This window comes from Cebus imitator, unplaced genomic scaffold (genome assembly GCF_001604975.1).
Source record: "Cebus imitator isolate Cc_AM_T3 unplaced genomic scaffold, Cebus_imitator-1.0 Scaffold86, whole genome shotgun sequence".
NCBI lineage: Eukaryota > Metazoa > Chordata > Mammalia > Primates > Cebidae > Cebus > Cebus imitator.
In genome coordinates this window covers 6,028,633-6,047,804 of record NW_016107401.1, presented here as the reverse complement: position 1 = coordinate 6,047,804, position 19,172 = coordinate 6,028,633, and the positions used below count along the sequence as shown (strand labels likewise).

At 45.1% G+C, this 19,172-nt stretch overlaps 1 protein-coding gene across 11 annotated transcripts in view; it reads right to left on the bottom strand.

Annotated features, from left to right (window-relative positions):
- The window catches only part of TENM2 (teneurin transmembrane protein 2), a 1,289,478-nt gene that overhangs the window by 73,600 nt on the left and 1,196,706 nt on the right, over positions 1-19,172 (bottom strand). For all 11 annotated transcript variants that reach the window (XM_037740622.1, XM_037740620.1, XM_037740624.1 and 8 more), the window contains one exon: positions 4,949-5,159. In XM_037740622.1, the coding sequence (XP_037596550.1) occupies positions 4,949-5,159 (211 nt within the window). The remainder of the gene's footprint in view (positions 1-4,948; positions 5,160-19,172) is intronic.

The following is a 19,172-nucleotide window of genomic DNA, read 5'->3' as shown; positions in this document are numbered from 1 at the left end:
TGGTTTCATGCAACCACACTAGTGACATTTTGGGACGAAATCCATGGGCAGCATCTCCCATCACCGAGCTGGGCTGTGGGGTCTCCTGGGCACCTGCCTTCCACTCTTGGCCTTGCTCCATTTCTTGACATCGTTTGGCTTTTGTTTGGCCCAAGCTTTAGGCTGTCCCTCATCACTCCCAGGTGCTCCTTAGCCTGGCACTGAGAATGCAATACTCAGGTGAGAGCTTCCACATCTGCATACTTATTTCCATTTTTTTGGCTTTGGAGGATGGCCATGTTACTCTTCTTGAGGCCAGAAAGTCAGAGGGACGGTAGTTGGGAGCACAGAGAGTCTTATGAGGCTGGGAAATACACACGCATTGTCTTTTGCTGCCCTCTAAGAGCAAAATTTCTCATAATCCATGAGGGTCTGAGGAAAAGAGAACACTGGAGATTATATATATAGCAAAACCCTTCAATATACACATTCAATAAAAATGTGTGTGTGTATTGGCATTCATGAAGGGTTCAGAAAAAAAAATTGAAAAAAAATGTGTGTCTGTATATATATATATATATATGTACACACACACACACACACACACACACACACACATTTTTTTCTGCTAGAACTATATTGCATTCTGGATTCCATGTTACTACATATTTCTCTTATGTCAAATTCCTATCTTGAAGGGTTTTGAAATCCCACCAATTTATTTAGTGTTACAGAACATCTCCCTCTTTCCAGACACAGTAACTAGAACTTTCCCACAGATCCCATTTCCAACAAGCTACCTCTGGGAAAGTCCTATAAAGCCAAAGAGATGCTACAATATTCTGCCCAAAGTCCATGGAGGGAGAATGCACCTGCCTCCTCTCACCTGAATTCTCTTGACTTCACAGAGAAATGGGACAATGAGAATCACCATTTCTGCAGCAAGCCCCCAGCTGACTGGGCAATATGGCAACAGAAGAGAGGTTCTCAGGCTCGCAGGGTCCTGGACACACTCCCAGATTCTGAACTAGGTGATCAACTGACCCATCGTTTGCCAGGATCTTGTCAAAGTCGGCTCGATTTTTGGAATGCACTTACTTTTGCATCCCCGGGTGTCCTGAAAACCGGAGGGATGCTGTCTCCATGCATCTCTCTTTTTATTAGCAATACCCCCAGCTGTTCAACTCCAACCCTTTGATGATCTCAGGAGTGTTTAGACTGTTCCACTGACAGCTCTAATTGTCTGCTACTGGCTGCCTAACAAATGAATGCCATTTTTAGCTGGTTTTAACCACAATGCTAGAATCTTTTAAAGTGGAAAACTAATTTATGAAAATAATCCTTTTGTTCACTTCCATTTTCTTATCTTAGCTCGGACTACGATTTCTTTAAGACCTTACCAGACACTATTTTAAAATCAGTGATGTGTGTTGACGACCACAGAGTACACAGTGCTCGTGATAAGAAAACAAAATCGGGAGTACATTCCACAGCGGAGTGCCCCCACCCTTCCTTTTTTCTACAACTGCTATTTCTTTTAAATCATTCCCGTAGCAGAAAGCTTTGCCGGGTGTCGTAGGAATAACAGCGGCTGTGCCGCCTGTGATTTCCATCCTCTATTTTTCAAACTGTTCCTTGTTGCTGGCTTCCTATCATTTCCAGGCAGTCAATTTGCAGAGAAGATTCAGCTAAGACATACTATCAGTTCATTTCTATTTATGATTATTGATGTGTAACAATTATCGCATTATCTAGATAGTGAGATCCGCTCTATAAATTATAGTGGTGGAGTCGAGGCATTTTAGTTATTTTTGTATGCCATTATCTACGGGAACGCCTTTTAGAAGTCTTGAATTTTCAAGTTCTTTTTTACTCCTAGCTTTGTCCTTCTATTTGTCAGATGATAATGTACTGGAATTCACATGCTTACTGAACTTCAACCTATGTCTCGGAGTTACATTTCGTATTTCTGAACTATGTATCCACGCAGGCAGCTGGAGAGCCTTGGCTCATGTGGGTGGTGCCATTTATTGCTTACATTCAAAGCTTCAGGGAAGCTCTCTCTAAAGCAACTTTCTTTCAGGTCTCTTGGGCTGGTATAGTCTACCAAATATTCTGGGGTTTCTGATTGTTCACCCATATTTTGGCTCTAGTTCAAGGTGCCTTCTGGACGTAGTAACTATTCATGAGGAGAATAAGATAAAATTAGAAGGGCCAGGTGAAGAAAGAGTGTGAAAGGGAAAATATCAGGAAATGACTGGATTTAGGGTAGAAATAATGAGAGGTTAATTAGGAAGCAGATTGAAACAGACGTTCAGGGGATGCACAGGCCTTCAGAGGATGCAAAGGCCTTCAGCGGATACATTTTCAGTATAAGCAAACTATAAACCCCACTGAAATGCTTACAGTCCAGTGAAAGCTCTGCCCAGTCACGGGTCTCTGGCAAGATGAATTATGTTCATAATTAAAAGGAAGCAAACTTACTGAATCTGTTCTAGAACTAGGATTTAACAAGCAGAGTAAATTCGTTTTATTTATCAGAGCTCTGTGGTTTCTTTCATTTTTTTTGAGAGGTTCTTCTACTAAAAGAAACTGTAATAATACTGTGTGTAGTATACGTCAAAGTCAAATAAAATAGATGAATCTCTAAATTTAAAATGTTTTATTTGGGAAGCCAGAATTGCAATTTGGGGCATACGCATAGCGGGTAGTCTTCAGGATGTCTGAAGAACAAAGAGAAGTTTGGAGGTTTTATAAGGAGAAATGTTACTTATTCTTTTTTTTTTTCCAAGATGGAGTCTTGCTTTGTTACCCAGGCTGGAGTGCAATGGCACCATCTCCACTCACCGCAACCTCTGCCTCCTGGTTTCAAGCGATTCTCCTGCTTCAGCCTCCTACGTCACTGGGATTACAGGTGCACACTACCACACCTGGCTATTGTTTTATATTTTTAGTAGAGATGGGGTTTCACCATGTTGGCCAGGCTGGTTTTGAACTCCTGACCTTGTGATCTGCCCACCTAGGCCTCCCAAAGTGCTGGGATTACAGGCATGAGCCACCACACCTGGCCTACTTATTCTTTTAAAAGAAAATTCACTGGGGCTGGTAAAGTTTTGGTGATCTGGCGAGTTCTGATTGGTGAATGATGGCGGTGGATAAAACTAGTCTTAGAGTCACAGCAGATTGTTTCAGTAGCTATTAGATCAGTTGGTTTCAGGTGACAGCAGGCAGTTTCGGTAGCCAGGCCTGGGGAGAATTACATTTCTAGGGCAACGTGATGTACCCAGAGTGCTTTCTCTTCCTGGCTTCTTGACTCTGCTTGAGTTGGGTATGACAAGAATGACCCAATTCGTCTGATCAACTTTTACATATTTAATAATGTTATCCTAATTTTACTCATCAAGAAAATGAGGTTTATGAGCCCAACATGCTATCGCTAGGAGGTGTCAGGGCCGAAATTGAAGAGGGCTGAGATTATTTTTACTTTTCTATTATGTCTTTTTCTGTTTTATTTTTAATGAAATGAGAACAGAGAGAAGCAAAAGTTGTTGGCCTAAGGTGACCTTGGGAAGACACTCATATTCAAAAGAGCTGCAGGAATTGGGGCTCTCCAACTTTCTAGAGAGCTCTAAGGGGCTGCAGAATTAGCTATGCTACCACCCATCCCACCATCACTGGGCTCTTTCTCTGTGGGGGGTCGAGTCAGAGTCCAGGCCTGATGAAAGGCTCACGAGGGGAGCTCTAAGAGAATCACTTATAAAGTCAGGGGCTCCTGTAAGAAGGGCAGTCTTGTGTTTCTTCCCAGCTTGGAAGCCTGGAGAAGGAGCATACTTCCTGAGTTGCTCCTGGGCCTACCTGAGTGAGGATAAAGAGAAATAAGAGAAAATGGCACAATGGGGTTGTCATGGTTACGAAGGGGCCACGACCATCCTGCCCAAGTTCCTAGTACCTAGAAGTTTTGTGAAAAAGGAACTGACCAGCAGTTTTTATTTCTTGATGTGAAGGAGCACAGAGATGAGGTGGGGCACCCCCAATTAGACCATGCCCCTCCTTCTTGCATCAGCATACACCATTGACATCTGGACCTGGACCAACTGAGAGGGAGATCAATCAAGCATGGCCAAGCCATAGGAAGACCCCCAGCCTCTCCTACCCCTCCTCTTTACCCTCAGAATCAGACACAGTGCTTAGCAAAGAGGAGGGATAGGGTGGTGGGGAAGTGTCTCCAAGACTAACCTTCCCACGCCCTCTTCTCCAGGAGCACAGTTCTAACTTGTCCTGGGGTGACCCTGAAGACAAAATGAACCTAGATCTTGACCCTGGAATATTCATAAGCCTCAAATTAGCAACTAAGAGCAATAATACACTGGAGAGAAGGAGGGGTGAAATGCAGCGGCACAATGCCTTGCATCAGTAGGTAATCAGGAGATGCCATACATGGGATTGTTGTGTGGATTAGAGAGAATCTACACAAAGTCTCTGGCTCATCCTATGTGCTCAATAAATTCTTGCAACCAGCATCATCTTGACTCTAAGATGCCACCGAATGATAGGTTATGTTATCAAGTTAATACAGCTTTCAAAAACACTCTATTGAATGAACTATTTCAGCAATGCTCCAACAAAAGCCATTATCAGAGGCATTACAAAGAGAGATTTAATATAATGACAATAACATTGTTAAAAAAACAGATCTTAAAAATAATACTCAAACCAGGGAATCAACAGGTATCTCCCGCAGGTTCTGAGTTAAAGGTGGTTCAATGCTGCAAAGGCACTAGGGCTCTGTTCTGGAGCCCAACACAAAGCGAGAAAAGGGCACTTCTGTGACGCCCCCTTGGAGGGAGCTGCCTCTAGGGGGGCAGATTCCAGGCCAATTGGGTCCCCAGAAAAGCTGGAGCACTTCTCCCGGCTCCAAAAGGAAGAAAATTGGTGACTTCAGCAGCTTGCAGGGACAGAGGGTGCCTACCTGCTGTTGAAAGGGTTCTCTCCAGGAATGATGTGGGTGCTATCCTTGCCTGCCAAGAGCTTGATACGGTCATAGAAGGACTTCACCGCAGGCCAATCCGTCTGGCCCTGCTGAATGATGTCCAGTGGGTCCCGGGACCCCCGGCAGAGCAGGCTGTTCTGACAGGCTGACTGTAGGCAGCAGTCAGGGTCCAGGCAATCCACCAGGCCATCTGGAAGGGCAGAGGCAGAGCCAGAGTCAGCAGATTTCATGGCATAAATCTGTTTGGAGACACTAACACCTTTGTTACCAGCACAGGCATGAGCAGCATCGAATGTACCCAAGGGCCTGAGGTGGCAGGTTTCACACAGCAAGCCTCATCCAATTCCAATCTATACACATAGAAGATAAAAGATTGAAAGAAAATAATTCAAAATGTTGACAAATGGTTATCCCCATACAGCAGATGAGTGTGTTTCTCTTCTTTACTGTGCTTTTCTGGAATGTCTACTTTTTTCTACTATGAGCACGTATTATTTGAGGGGGAAAATAAACACAAAAACTTTGCTTTTAAACAACACAGCACAGCAAATTACCCACAGCCAGTTCCCAGGGGGCTGTGCTAATGAGTGCACAAGTAATCAACATGCAGGGAATTTCTGGCTGGGCGTGGTGGCTCATGCCTGTAATCCTAGCACTTTGGGAGGCTGAAGCAGAAGGATCGCTTGAGCTCAGGAGTTCAAGACCAACCTGGACAACATAGTGAGACCCTGTCTCTATTAAAAATACAAATTTTAAATCAAATTAAAAAAAAAATCCCAAATGTGTGGAATTCCTTAAATCTCACTTTAATGGAGACGCGTATTCTATCCCACTCTCTCTCTGAGCCAGGAAGGAAACTGCTGACCAATTGGAAATCCAGGTTCTGTGAGTTTTACATTTTCTAGAAAATGTGGAGAAATGGCTTTGTCTTGGGAATCTGGAAATGAAGGCATGAGTTTATGCAGTAGTTTCAGGTTCTGTCTTCCTGTATGCCCTCAGGACTTGGAGCAGTCTGACGTACTTGCGTAGAGTCCTGTGTCTTTGTCCCTTTACCTGGGCTGATTCCTCTTTACTCATCTACCATTCAACAAATATTTGAGTGGTGTCCATGTGCTGGAAACAAGAGAGAGAGTAAAGAACCAAGGCGCCTATCTTTAAGGAGCTGATGGTAGAGTGGGGAAACTGACAGGACTGACTTATCCTTTAAGATCATGTTTAGGTGTGGCCTCTTCTTCCAGGAAGCCTTCCGGATGATGCCGCTGGCCAGGTTATTGCAACATACTGAACGTCTGTGATCCTTCAAAGTTATTCTGCTGAAAATTTAACTCCCAATACGATGGTATTAGGAGCTGGGCTTTTGGGATGTAATTAAGTCATGAGGTTGGAACTCTTTTTTTTTTTTTTTTTTTTGAGACGGAGTTTCGCTCTTGTTACCCAGGCTGGAGTGCAATGGCGCGATCTCGGCTCACCGCAACCTCCGCCTCCTGGGTTCAGGCAATTCTCCTGCCTCAGCCTCCTGAGTAGCTGGGATTACAGGCATGCGCCACCATGCCCAGCTAATTTTTTGTATTTTTAGTAGAGACGGGGTTTCACCATGTTGACCAGGATGGTCTCGATCTCTTGACCTCGTGATCCACCCGCCTTGGCCTCCCACAGTGCTGGGATTACAGGCTTGAGCCACCGCGCCCGGCCTGGAACTCTTATAAATGGATGAGTGTCCTTATAAATGAGACCCCAGAGAGCACTTTAGTACTCTTTCTGCCATCTGTGGACACAGCAAGACGACTGCAGTCTATCAACCAAGAATCAGGCCCTCACCAGACACGAAATCTGCTGGTGCATTGATCTTGGACTTCCCAGCCCCCAGAACTGCGAGAAATAAATGTTTGTTGTTTAAGCCCCCCAGGCGATGGTATTTTTGTTGTAGCAGCCTAAACTGAGCAAGACAGTTAGGAATTCCTGTTCTGTACATCCCTGAATCAGAGCTTGTCAAACAAGCATTCTGCATCAGAATCCTGCAGGAAGAATAAATGTCCCACCCCCTATCTCCCCTAGGAGAGCCTTCAGGAACAGGCCCTGGAATCTGCATTTTAAACATGATTCTCAGGTGATTCTAATGCACAATACAATTTAAAAACCATTGTTAATGCCAACTTTCTCGTACTGGAATTAATGACCTCTTTATGCTGGTCTCCCTGTCTGGAAAATGAGCTGTTTGAAGAGAAGAATGATTTCTTATTAATTTTATATTCATTCCTCTCTTAGTACCAAGTACAGAATTGAGCACTCAACAGATACTTGTTGAATGAATAAAATGACTGTTTCTCATTCCTCACATGTCCGTGAGGGCTGAAGATGGGAATGTTTAGGGCAGTGTTTGCTCCTTGGAATTTCTGATAAGAATGAATTCGTTAGCCAGTCCTTATTCACTCAGCTGGGAACTGATTGAACGCACAGTAGAGAACCTTGGAGAATAACTTGCTTGTACCTCCAGGATTTGATAGCAAGGCATTTTTTTTTTTGGACCATAATTAGACTCATAGAAACATGCACTCAAACCCTGGGCTGTGCCTTGACAAACACTTGTACTGGAACGCTGAATCAGAGGCCTGGCTGGGTGGTTTAAATTTACTACAATGTAATTTTTTGGCATTACCCTTTTCGTTTGGTTCCACTAATGAAAACGAAATATGTAATTTCACCAAAGTTCCACTGTAATTTAGCAATTAATGTGCGATTATTTTAATGCATTACTTTCTTTTTAGCAAACAAACAAATTAGGAGGTTGCATGTTTTGCTTGGTTTTAAATTACTAAAACTAGCCTCTCATTTTCCACATGGGCAAATGTTGCTCATGTGCCTCGTAACACATTTAGATTTACACAATTTCCTAGAAATGCAGACACAGGAGGGTGAGCAGGCATGCACACTTTAAATTTAGAGACTTTCGGAATCAGGCCTCTCAACATCTTAGGCTGATGTGCTGGCTATGTCGAATACTTCTCAGCTCCCCAGAGCCTGGTAAACCTCAGACCCTAGAAACAGCACTGAAGATTGTATCTTAGTAGCACGATGATATCTAGGCATTGTTTCAGATCCACATTCAGGTGTCCAATCTGGGTACGAGGGCCATTGGCAGAATAAGAAAAAGAAGAAAAAAAGCCCATAGAATTCTGCCTTGAACATCACCTTCCATGGGTGCCTTCACTAGACAGAAGGGCTGTACCATGGAATGCCTGTTTCAGATTTTAAAAATAACCTGCTGAGATATGCTGGCAGGGATATTCAGCAGCTGCAAGAAGCTTCTCAGGTGAAAAGAAACCCACTGCTGTTAGCACTACAGATTTCTTTAAGGTCACCGGCCTCTTGCGATTAGGGGTACCCTCCGTCTCTGGTGGCCTTTCCCTCCTGAAGCTGGGAAGTATTTCCTCCCCCTCCAAGCCATTCACCACCTGCTCCATGGAACCACCTTGAGGACTTCTTTGGGCTCGAAAAATAACTTAAGACAGTTTTCCTATTAAGCGCTGAACATCTGCCTTCCTCCTCCACCTCCAGCCTGCCACTCTTTCCGGGCTTACGACTGCTTCAAAACTGTGAACCTCAAATTTCCCCACTGTTTTGTTGATTCTGGGCTTTTGATTCAAGGGCCTGTCTGGCAGGAGATGGCCTAAACACAACAGCAATAGCAGATGACAAATCCCAACACAGAAAAAAAAATAGGATACAAATGATTTCCTCCTACATATTTACATGTACCTGCTCCAGAGATTGCACATTTGGGGTTCTACCCATTATTAAGTAGGAGCCTACGTTATGCCTATAATGACCTTATCATGCTGCGTGATTATGGGCTGCAGCCGCCAAACACTTTCAGACGACACTGTGAACTTTAAATTGGCACTCCAATCTCCCAGCGGCCTGTCAGTCATGATGATCGCGTCTTTATGCCAGCAAGCCCCTTGGATGGAGTCTGACATTGCAATCTTCAGTAAATTACCCTGTCACTGACAATCTTGCAGTTATCTCGCAAACAATCAAGCAGGCAATCAAACTGTTCTGAATTGCCAGTTCAGGACCTGAGAGGCGGCCGATGTCTCCATTCAACAGCGGAGGGAAAGAGGCCCGGCCCTCCTATGACATTGGACGATTTATTTATTTATTTATCTACCTACTTATTTGTTAGCCTGCTTGGCGTTTTCCTGGGGAAGGGGGTGAGGATGGTGGGAGAGGTTTTGCAGATTCTTCAAACAGGGCCCAATACTGACTCAGCAGTTATGGGAAAGTGACTTAGGTCTTCCTGAACAGCCCTCGCTGCAGTGGCATATGGCTGCTTCATCTTACTTCACTCAGTGAAATGGGGCCAGAAAGAATTATCTAGGTGTTTTCCGTCAGAAAGGACGCTAAATCATACCTCTGGCTCTATTCTACATGTGCACATCGTCAGCTAATTGTAATGACAATTTCAGAGAAATGTGATCATGGAGAAACTTTCTGGGAACAATACCAAGGCATTCCATTTACTGCTTTTGATAAAGCAAATCAGAAAGACTCTCCCAAAACAGTTCTGGCAACGTGAAACAGGTTCATTAATGCTGAATCGAAGTCTTTGGATTAGAAGTCCCAAGGTAAAAAGCCAAAAAGTCTACACAGCATCAGAAGTTAGAGCCTGGCCTCTGGAATCCGATGGATTTGAGTTTGAAGCTCACATCTGCTAGTTTCCTGGCTGTGTGAGCTTGGAAAGGTGATCAGCCTTGCTGAGCTGCGGTTTCTTTGCCTTTAAAACCGAGTTCTAATTGCACATATGCCATAGGGTTGTGTGATGGAGAATAAATGAATTTTATTTATTTTATATATATTATATATATGACTCACACGTATATGTGTGTGTGTGTCAGTCTGGTATATAGTATATGTTCAATGAATTATAACTATAAGCAGAAAGTCCTTGAAGTCTTCAACTTTTTCATTAAAAAAACAGATGCAAAAGTCAATTAAATTAATATTCCCTTATATTGAGAGTCATTTCCTGGTATAGGCTATGGGCTGGTTGACTCTTGGCAAAAATACTTTATTTCCAAATAGTGATAGGTTAATAATAATAACAGTAATAACGTATGCTATAGATTGAGCAGAATTTACACATATTCTTTATTTAAAGGGTCATGACAACCCTGAAAAACAGAGTAATCTAACTCTTAAATGTCGGATTATAAGACAAGGTGTCTGGGTTTGAATTCCAGATTGGCTATTACCTAGCTGTTAACCATGGGCAGTTAACTGCTCCATGCCTCAGTTTCCCTCATGTATAAAACGGAGATGATGATGATGATAATGATGGTAGAAAGTGCCGCTGGCAGGGTTAAAGCACAGCAGTGTCGTATAATGAGTGCTCAGTACATTGTCTTAGCACCATTGTCACCATGCTACCCACTCTATACCCACCTACAGAGGATGCAATTGGGGATGGGAGAAGGTGAACACCCCGGTAGCTAAGAAGCAGCCATGAATAAGAAGTAGAGAAAGGCAACGGATGAGATTATCGCCCTTTGTCTTCATTATTAGAAGGAGTGACACTTCCTTCCCCAAGGAAGTCTGAAGACAAGAAAGTGGACACCCATCAACAGGGGAAGGTGTGGGCAGCTGTGAGATTTAATCACTTCTGAAGGCCTGTCTGCTCCTACAGCTGGGCGAGAATTTGGCTGGTTGAAATGAGCATCTGAAGAGGAATTAACATGAGGAACCAGATGCCTGGGAATTTATTCCTGGCATTGTAGGCTGCAGAGGACCACACCATTTACCTGTGAGACACAATCCCCTTTCAGCTGTTTACCGCTGGTGCAAGGTGGCACTTACTTTTGTGCTGGCTATAGGTTTGTGTCAGGCATTTCCAGCCTCTGTCCAGTGCGCTCTGCTAGATTTTAAAAGGAGCCCCTAACTAGTGAAGAGATTTAAGTTCAAAGCCTTCATTGAAAGCTTATTAGTATACCTATGCTCAGGAGAAAGGAAGCTCTATGTAGATGGAGAGGCTGTAAACCACTACCATAAGCATCTGGATCCTTCGGAGCTGCCTGAAACATGAACACCCTTCTGCCTGGAGGAGGCTGTGTGAGTTCTTGAATCATTCTCATAGGAGATGGCTCTAGGAATGAGAAGATGTTGATTTCACTTATTTTGTTCTTTGATATTCTGGGCAGGTTATAGAGAATTTGAATGGAAGCATTTTGTTCAAATTTTCTCCCTGTAGCTTGGTTTGCAAGTGACTCCCTCTGCAACCTGCATGAATTCTCTGGCTTTCTTAGGTAGTGAAGGCTTCAGAGGGACACCGACATTTACTTTTCTCAGTTTTGTTTTGTGACAGAGTCGTACAGATCGACTCCAAGAATTCACTGCAGGTGCTGTGGATGGCTCTGCTAGTGTCTACACGCAGCTGCTGGTTGGGGACTGGTCAGAAGCTTAGATTTAAAAATAAACTGCACTCTTTGCAGACATGGTTTCACAGAGGTTCCACCAACTACCAAATCTACCTTTCCTACTCACTGGGCCAGGAGGCCATAGAGTGGATTAGTTAAAAACATGAGCTTTGAAGAGTACTCTCCCACCCATTGATAGGACGTTCAAGAACAGACAAAGTTAATGATGACAGAAAGTTAGAAATGTAGTTACGCTGATGAGCAGGTATTAGCCAGGAAAGGGCACAGGGAAACTTTCTGGGCACTGGGCATGTTGTTGACCTTCATCTTGATCACCTGGCTCCCCAGATGAATTGGCAAAGTGAGGACAGTGAAGATTATACACATGGGGCTGCTGGGAGGATCGACAGAGGTAATCCACGAAAGGTCCTTGCCACAGTTGTAAGCACTTTGTCACCTGCTAAGTGCCTCTGAGTCATTTCTATGTTTTTTTTATTATTTTTTTTCTTTTTGAGTCTTCTTGGCATCATATAGATTTGTTTACCCATACAGAGCTAGGTGCTTGCCAAGCTGCCACTTCCCCCAGAAAAGTCTGGGTAGTCCAGGTGATGAACCCAGTACATCTTAGGGTCATTTTTGAGATCAACTAATAATGATAAGGAGGTAGAAAATTAATGAAGCAATGAAAAAGAGGGAAGGAGCAATAAGCTGGGGCAAGAAACATGAAATCTGGTTCTGTTTGTGATGGAAGTGAAGAAGGTACAGGGGTCCTGGAGGGCACTTAGTGCTGGCCAGCAAAGGCCGAAGATGCCTGCTGAATTTGAGTTAGAGATGGAAAGAATTTGCTGATTAGAAAGAGGGCAACCATAGGGTTGGCTTGCCTTGGGAGTTATTTGTTTTGAGGTAAACTCTTGCAGAGTATGCCTAAGGTGTGTGGCACCCTGGTCAAAGGGCAATTTTTTTTTTTTGCTGGACCCCTGGCTATATAAACAATTTGAGTCACCCCAAAACATCAGGTCAGCACCATTCTGGAAGATTGATTTGCAAAAGAAATAGTCCTCTGGCAGGCCAGTGCTTGCTAGGCTGCCCCCTGGAACTGGGGCTGGCCATTGGGCGTTAGGATATCCCATAGATGCAAATCCCAAACAATTCAGGGAATCTTATTGACCCTACATGCATAGGAGTGGGGATGAAGGGTGGCAGAGGGTCAGAGTACCCTGAATGGGAGAAACAGGGATCAGGGCTCATGCGGGTCCTAGTCTGGACTGGAGTGTTCCTGCCAGTTAGCATTGCTGGCCCTGGCCAGTCCCTGACACTGGGGAAGCACTTAGAAAAGTTCAAGGGAGTCACTCCAAAGCCCAGGGCCCACTGAGATGCAATGCTTGGTCCCTGCCCTGCGCCATTTGTCCAGGATGGTAGTGGGCTTTTGGCTCAGTTTGAAAAATAGCAAACGAACATGGACTTAACAATCAGAAGGGTCTGGTTTTAAAACCTGGCCTGTTATTCATCAGCTGTGTCATCTTGGGCAAGTGACTGAACTCCTGTGGTTCAGTTTTGCAATCTATACAATGGACTTACTAATGCCTACTATACCGAAATGCAGAGATGCTATCAGAAGGTACATGTGAAATGAGATGATGAATGTATAGCACTTAAGACAGAAGAGTGCCATAAATGGAGGTTATTCTTAATGATATTTCCTGCTCTCCACCAGAGAAAGATACTGTTCCATTTGCATTTTACCCTACGTCTGCTGACAAGTTTGGAAGTGAGGATAATTGAAAGTATTTGGGCTTGATGTAACTAAGAAGTGAAAGGAACGCGTAAGGCTGACTTGATTTAACCTGGCAATATGAGATTAGTTCGTCATTGCCTCTGTAAGGTCTCCTGCAATGCCAACCTTTTAAAGCAACAGATTGGCTGACAGGGTGCTTGTTTGGAAGGTTTCACCTGCCATTAATACCCCAGCTACCTGATGAACCGTCGCTCCTCTGGCATCCTCCTTCCCTGCACAGAGCAAAGGCCATCCTCAAATACTGCAAGAAGTAACACTGTATTTGTGCTCCTTCTGGAAGACCTGTTGGAATTTTTCCTCCTACTTCTTGCCAATTCTTTTGGTCAGACTCTGACTTCCAAATCCAGAGCTCATTGCACCAAAGAACCTTCTGGTCTTTGTTATGACTTAGCCATGGAAGATGAATCCTGTCTGAGCAGAGATCTGGTGGAATGGGGGCTCCAGTGAAAGCTGTTCGCTGACTTTTCTACTCTTCAGGATGGATGTGGGAAAGAATGCAAGGGCTGCTTAAGAAAGCCAAGGCTCTGCTACCAGAGGCAGAAATCCGATTCAGGTAAGACCTCTCTTTAATAGGCTGTACCTTGAAGCCACTGAAGAAAATGTTTGACAAGAGGCTTATGGTGTTTGTCCAGTTATTTAAAAAAAATGGTTCTTCACCAACAAGTAATGGACAAAAACAAAAAACGAATACCATCAACAAAAACCTTTTAAACCAATGCTTCTCAAATTCTAACGAGCATCACAATCACTCAGGGATCTTGTTAAAATGTAGATTCTCATCCTGTGTCCTAAGGTGGGGTTTGAGAGCCTGCAGTGTTTATAAGCTCCCAGGTGATGTCTCTGCTCTTGCTCTGAGCACTGTATTTCCAGTGGCCAAACTTTAAACCAGCTTGGCTGAAGGTGTGCTCCCTGACTACCTGCTCCGGAATGATGTTAAAATGACATCACCCCAGATATACTAAATTCCTCAGAGTGGACATTGGGAATCTGCATTTTTTTGTTTTCCTTGAGAGGGAATCTCGCTTTTGTCGCCTAGGCTGGAGTGCAATGGCCTGATCTTGGCTCACTGCAGCCTCCGCCTCCCGGGTTCAAGTGATTCTCCTGCCTCAGCCTCCTGAGTAGCTGGGATTACAAGCATCCGCCACCATGCCTGGCTAATTTTTTTGTATTTTTAGTAGAGACGGGGTTTCACTATGTTGGCCAGGCTGGTCTCGAACGCCTGACCTCAGGTGATTTGCCTGCCTTGGCCTCCTAAAGTGCTGGGATTACAGGTGTGAGCCACCACGCCCGGCCAGGAATGCGCATTTTAAAGAAGACTCCCCAGAATGACTCTTTTGCTCACTAAAGCTTGAGACCCCTCTTCTGAGTGACTGAGAAAAAGCCTTCAAATATCCACAGCAGTATAGCTGAGGGGTTACAACAGCTTTTCCAAAGTATGTCTCCTGCAGGATGTTAATACGCGCTCCCTGAAACACAAAAGTGGAGGTGGGAGGGGAGGATTTGCGGTCAAACACAATTTGGGATTCCGTTAAACAAAGTTAAACTGGTTTCTTCACAGCAAGACTTCCTGGAGGCTTTGATACATAAATTACGCATTATGAGTCTTTAATATTGTCACGGAGTACACAGTATTTCCTGACCATGGATCCTTCTGGCCCTGAGCCTCTCCCTGCAATTACATGTAGTGCAATACACGTTGGGAAACACTTCATGAAAACATAGGGCTATAGGTTTGGGGGCTTTGTTTTTGGAAGGACCAGCCGTATCTCTGTGTACTCAATAGTCACAAGTGGCAGTCTCATCCTTGACTGACTCCCTATAAAGTTCAGGGCTTTGAGTGATCAGGCCCAACACAAACCACTCAGGCATTACTGGCACATCAGCTCAGAGCCCCGGTCCTCCGGCTCCCCGTGCCTCCCAAGGTCAGCGCATTTTAGAGTGGGGACCCTGTGTTAGGTGATAACATCCTGGGGTCAGCAGGACAATGGAACATTAATGGCAACCATGTCTAACGAGAGCCAATGGTTGGTGCTCAGGAGGAGCCTCCTGGGTGCCTGGCACTGGACTGGGTACTTTAAATGTATCCCCTTATTAAGTCACCACTAGAATCCTGGGTGCTATTTACCTCATTGTTTACAAATGAGGAATGGGAGACTTTGAGGTTAAATAACTCACCTACAGCCACCCTGTTTTTAAGTGGTAGGACTGTGTTTTGGACCCTATCTGCTGCAGTCTGGAACAAAATCCTACACAGAGCTGCCATGTAAGGCTGTGTGACTGTTATGATGAGTGTCCAACACACAGGAGCCTGTTGTACCCTCTGCTGTGACATGTTTGTACAAGTATGTATCGATGAGCTCTTTTATCTAAGGCAGTTACTAAGAGTAATCATTTACATACACATTAGAGGGTGATTCATGTTTTGGGAGAGTGGGCTGCAGAATGTTTTGGTCAGCCGTCTGCCCCAGCTCCTAACTTCACCCAGTTTACAGTTTTGACTTAAGTTAACAATGAAGTGCTTGGCCCTCTGCCAGCCACTTAAGTCCCTCTGTGCTTTCTCAGCCTGTGCTGTGCTTCCATCCAGCCAGCATCCAGTTGTGCTCACAAGAGCCCTTTGAGGTGCGTTATATGATCCTCATTTTGCAGATGAAGAAACTGAGGTTCACAGAGCTTAAGGGCCTTGCCCAAGGTCACAGAGCTAGTAAATGTTGGGAAAGTGAATCATGATTCATACATTGGTTGTCCACCTCCAAAGCCTCTGGGGTTCAGTGGCTCGATCTCGGCCCACTGCAACCTCTGCCTCCTGGATTCAAGTGATTCTCCTGGCTCAGCATCCCGAGCAGCTGGGATTACAGGCGCCATCCACCATGCCTGGCCAACTTTTGTATTTTTAGTAGAGACAGGGTTTCACCATCTTTGCTAGTCTGATCTTGAACTCCTGATCTCAAGTGATCCACCCGCCTTGGCCTCCCAAAGCCTCTTGACTTCTGGGATTACAGTGCTGGAATTAAAGTGCTGGGATTACAGGCGTGAGCCACCACGCCCGGCCTCCTCCAAAGCCTCTTGACTTCTGCTCTCAGTTCTCCATAGGGGGCTGGAGGTAGTCACAGCCATATAAAGGTACCCTCTGAATGTCGCAGGACTTAGGAAGGGAAATACTGACACTTCAGAAAACATGTTCATTTCTTAGTTGTTTTCTCTCTCTCTTTCTCCTTCCTTCTTCTCCTCTCCCTGCCCCACCCCTGCTGACTTTCAACCCAGAAAGGGCCTCTGGGAATGATCTCATCTGATCAGAAATTTCCCACCTTGGACAGCCTCTGACAGGCCTCTCTGGCACAGTCTCACCCTCATTAGCCCAGAGCCACGTTTTTTATGCCTGGGGGATTTCTATCCTGGCTGCGGCTGTCTCCCCACTTCACTGTTACAAAAACCACTGGCAACAGAGAGCAGGGGCCTCTCCTCTTGGCCTCTGATTTCCCCAAATGCTTGCCCTCTGCCTGCTGTTCCCGGCCTCTCGTCGCCTGGTCTACCCTGCTCTGTTCCTCATCAACCTCCATTTCAAAGAGCCCACTGACAGGTCACACAGCACTGAGCCGACGGCCAGCGAAGCCCAAGCCCAGCAGGGGGTGGAAGCCCGGTGCCAGACAGTGACCTGCTGGGTCCCTCGGAAAGAAAAGGGGCTGTCACCACTGACACCTCAGAGAAACAAGCCGGAACCGTTACTTTCCGCCTGAGGGGAGACCTTGTCCCTGGGGGGAAGGTGGGAGGATTGGTCCCAGAGTGGAGAGAATTAGTAGCGGGACATGATGCTTCTCCTGCTGCTGCATAAAGAAATACCCCAGACTGGCCGGGCGCGGTGGCTCACAACTGTAATCCCAGCACTTTGGGAGGCCGAGGCGGGTGGATCACGAGGTCAAGAGATCGAGACCATCCTGGTCAACATGGTGAAACCCCGTCTCTACTAAAGGTACAAAAAATCGGCTGGGCATGGTGGCACATGCCTGTAATCCCAGCTACTCAGGAGGCTGAGGCAGGAGAATTGCCTGAACCCAGGAGGTGGAGGTTGCGGTGAGCCGAGATCGCGCCATTGCACTCCAGCCTGGGCAACAAGAGCAAAACTCCGTCTCAAAAAAAAAAAAAAAGAAATACCCCAGACTGCCAGCTGGGAGAAGGGCCAAGACTTGGCTATTCCACCAGCTTCCTGTGGAATTAGGGGAGTTGGAAGCACTGATTCCTAAATGGTGTCGTTCCTAGACGTGGCTGTTGCCTTGTTCCAGGCACTGTGCTCAGCACTCTCTGGAGACTTTCTCCTTCATTTTGTTTTTACTTATTTGTTTATTTTTAGAGATGAGGTCTTGTGCTGTTACTCAGGCTGGAGTGCAGTGGCATGATCTAGACTCACTGCAGCCTCAAACTCCTGGGTTCAAGAGATCCTCCTGCTTCAGCCTGCTGAGTAGCTGGGACTGTAGGCACCCAGCACTGTGCCTGGCTAATTTTATAATTTTTTGTAGAGACAGGGTCTTGCTATATTGCCCGGACTGGTCTTGAGCTCCTGGGCTCAAGCAATCCTCCTTCCTTGGCCTCCCAAAGTGCTGGGATTGCAGGCATGAGCCGCTCTGCCCGGCTCTCATGTAATCTTCACATCTACTTTATGGTGTAGGGACTAGGAATTAGTATTGTACTGCCAATTATGATTACAGGATTTAGAGGCAGCTGATCTGTGTTCAACCCCAGGTCAGCAAAATATTGGCTGTGTGGCTTTGGGCTAGTTACTTTACCTCTCTGAGCCTTGGTTTCTTCATCTGTGAAATAAAAAGAATCACACCAGCTTAACAGGGCTGTTGCCAAAAATTAAATAAATCGTATGCAGAAGGACTTGTTGTATAGTAACCATTTGTTTGCTTCCACTTTTCAGATGGAGAAACCCAGTCCTAGAGAGGTCAGCTACTTGACGAAGGTTGGGCAGCTGCTGGAGGAGGGAAGCTGGATTCACGCACAGCTGGTCCAGCCTCAGCTGTTCTTTTCTTCTGCTCTATGCTTCTCCAGCAAGCTATAGTTTGGGAGCTTGGAGTTTACCCAAGAACAATCTACAGCAGCCTCTGCCTTTCCTCCTGTTTTAAAGGAGGATTCTGAGGCATGCACACCTACTGCACCAACACACAGGAAGCCAATGTACAGGATGAGGCCAAGTCAATAATATAGATGAACAGTCCAACCATGTGTTCATCCCTTACTGAAAAGAAAAGGTGTATTTTATACTTGGATTTCTTTGCATTGATAAAATAATATCAGTGGTATATAGTGACTTGGGGGTCACTGTCCGTATGCATGTTTTTTGGAATCCTAAAATGAAATGTATTTATCTCCTAATAATCTATGAAATAAAAGACAACTCACTACTTCCTATCCAAACACGTCTCATGAAAGCTTTTATTCATTCAGTTCGTGTAACAATGAGTTGACCAAGGCAGACAAAGACCCTATGATTATGGCCCTAGATTCTAAAAGGGAAAAGAGTCAATAAACAAATGCATTCATGGTGGACTTAGAGTGAGAATTTATTTTTTACTTTTATTTTTGAGACAGAGTCTCAGTTGCCTGGCTGGAGTGTAGTGGTGCAATCATGGCTCACTGCAATCTCTGCCTCCCAGGTTCAAGCGATTCTCCTGCCTCAGCCTCCCGAGTAGCTGGGATTGCAGGCCACACGCTACCACGCCCAGCTAATTTTTGTAGTTTTAGTAGAAATGGGCTTGGCCAGGCTGGTCTCGATCTCTTGACCTTGTGATCCGCCCACCTCATTCTCCCAAAGTGCTGGGATTACAGGCATAAGCCACCGCACCCAGCCGAGTGAGAGTGTTTTGAAGACACTAAATAAATCAGGGTAAAGGCCTGGAAAGTGATGAAGGAGGGGATTTTCTGCTTTAGACAGGGAAGGCATGGAGGGCTTCTCTGAAGAAGTGATGTTCATGTAGAAACCTAAACAATGTGAGGAAATGAG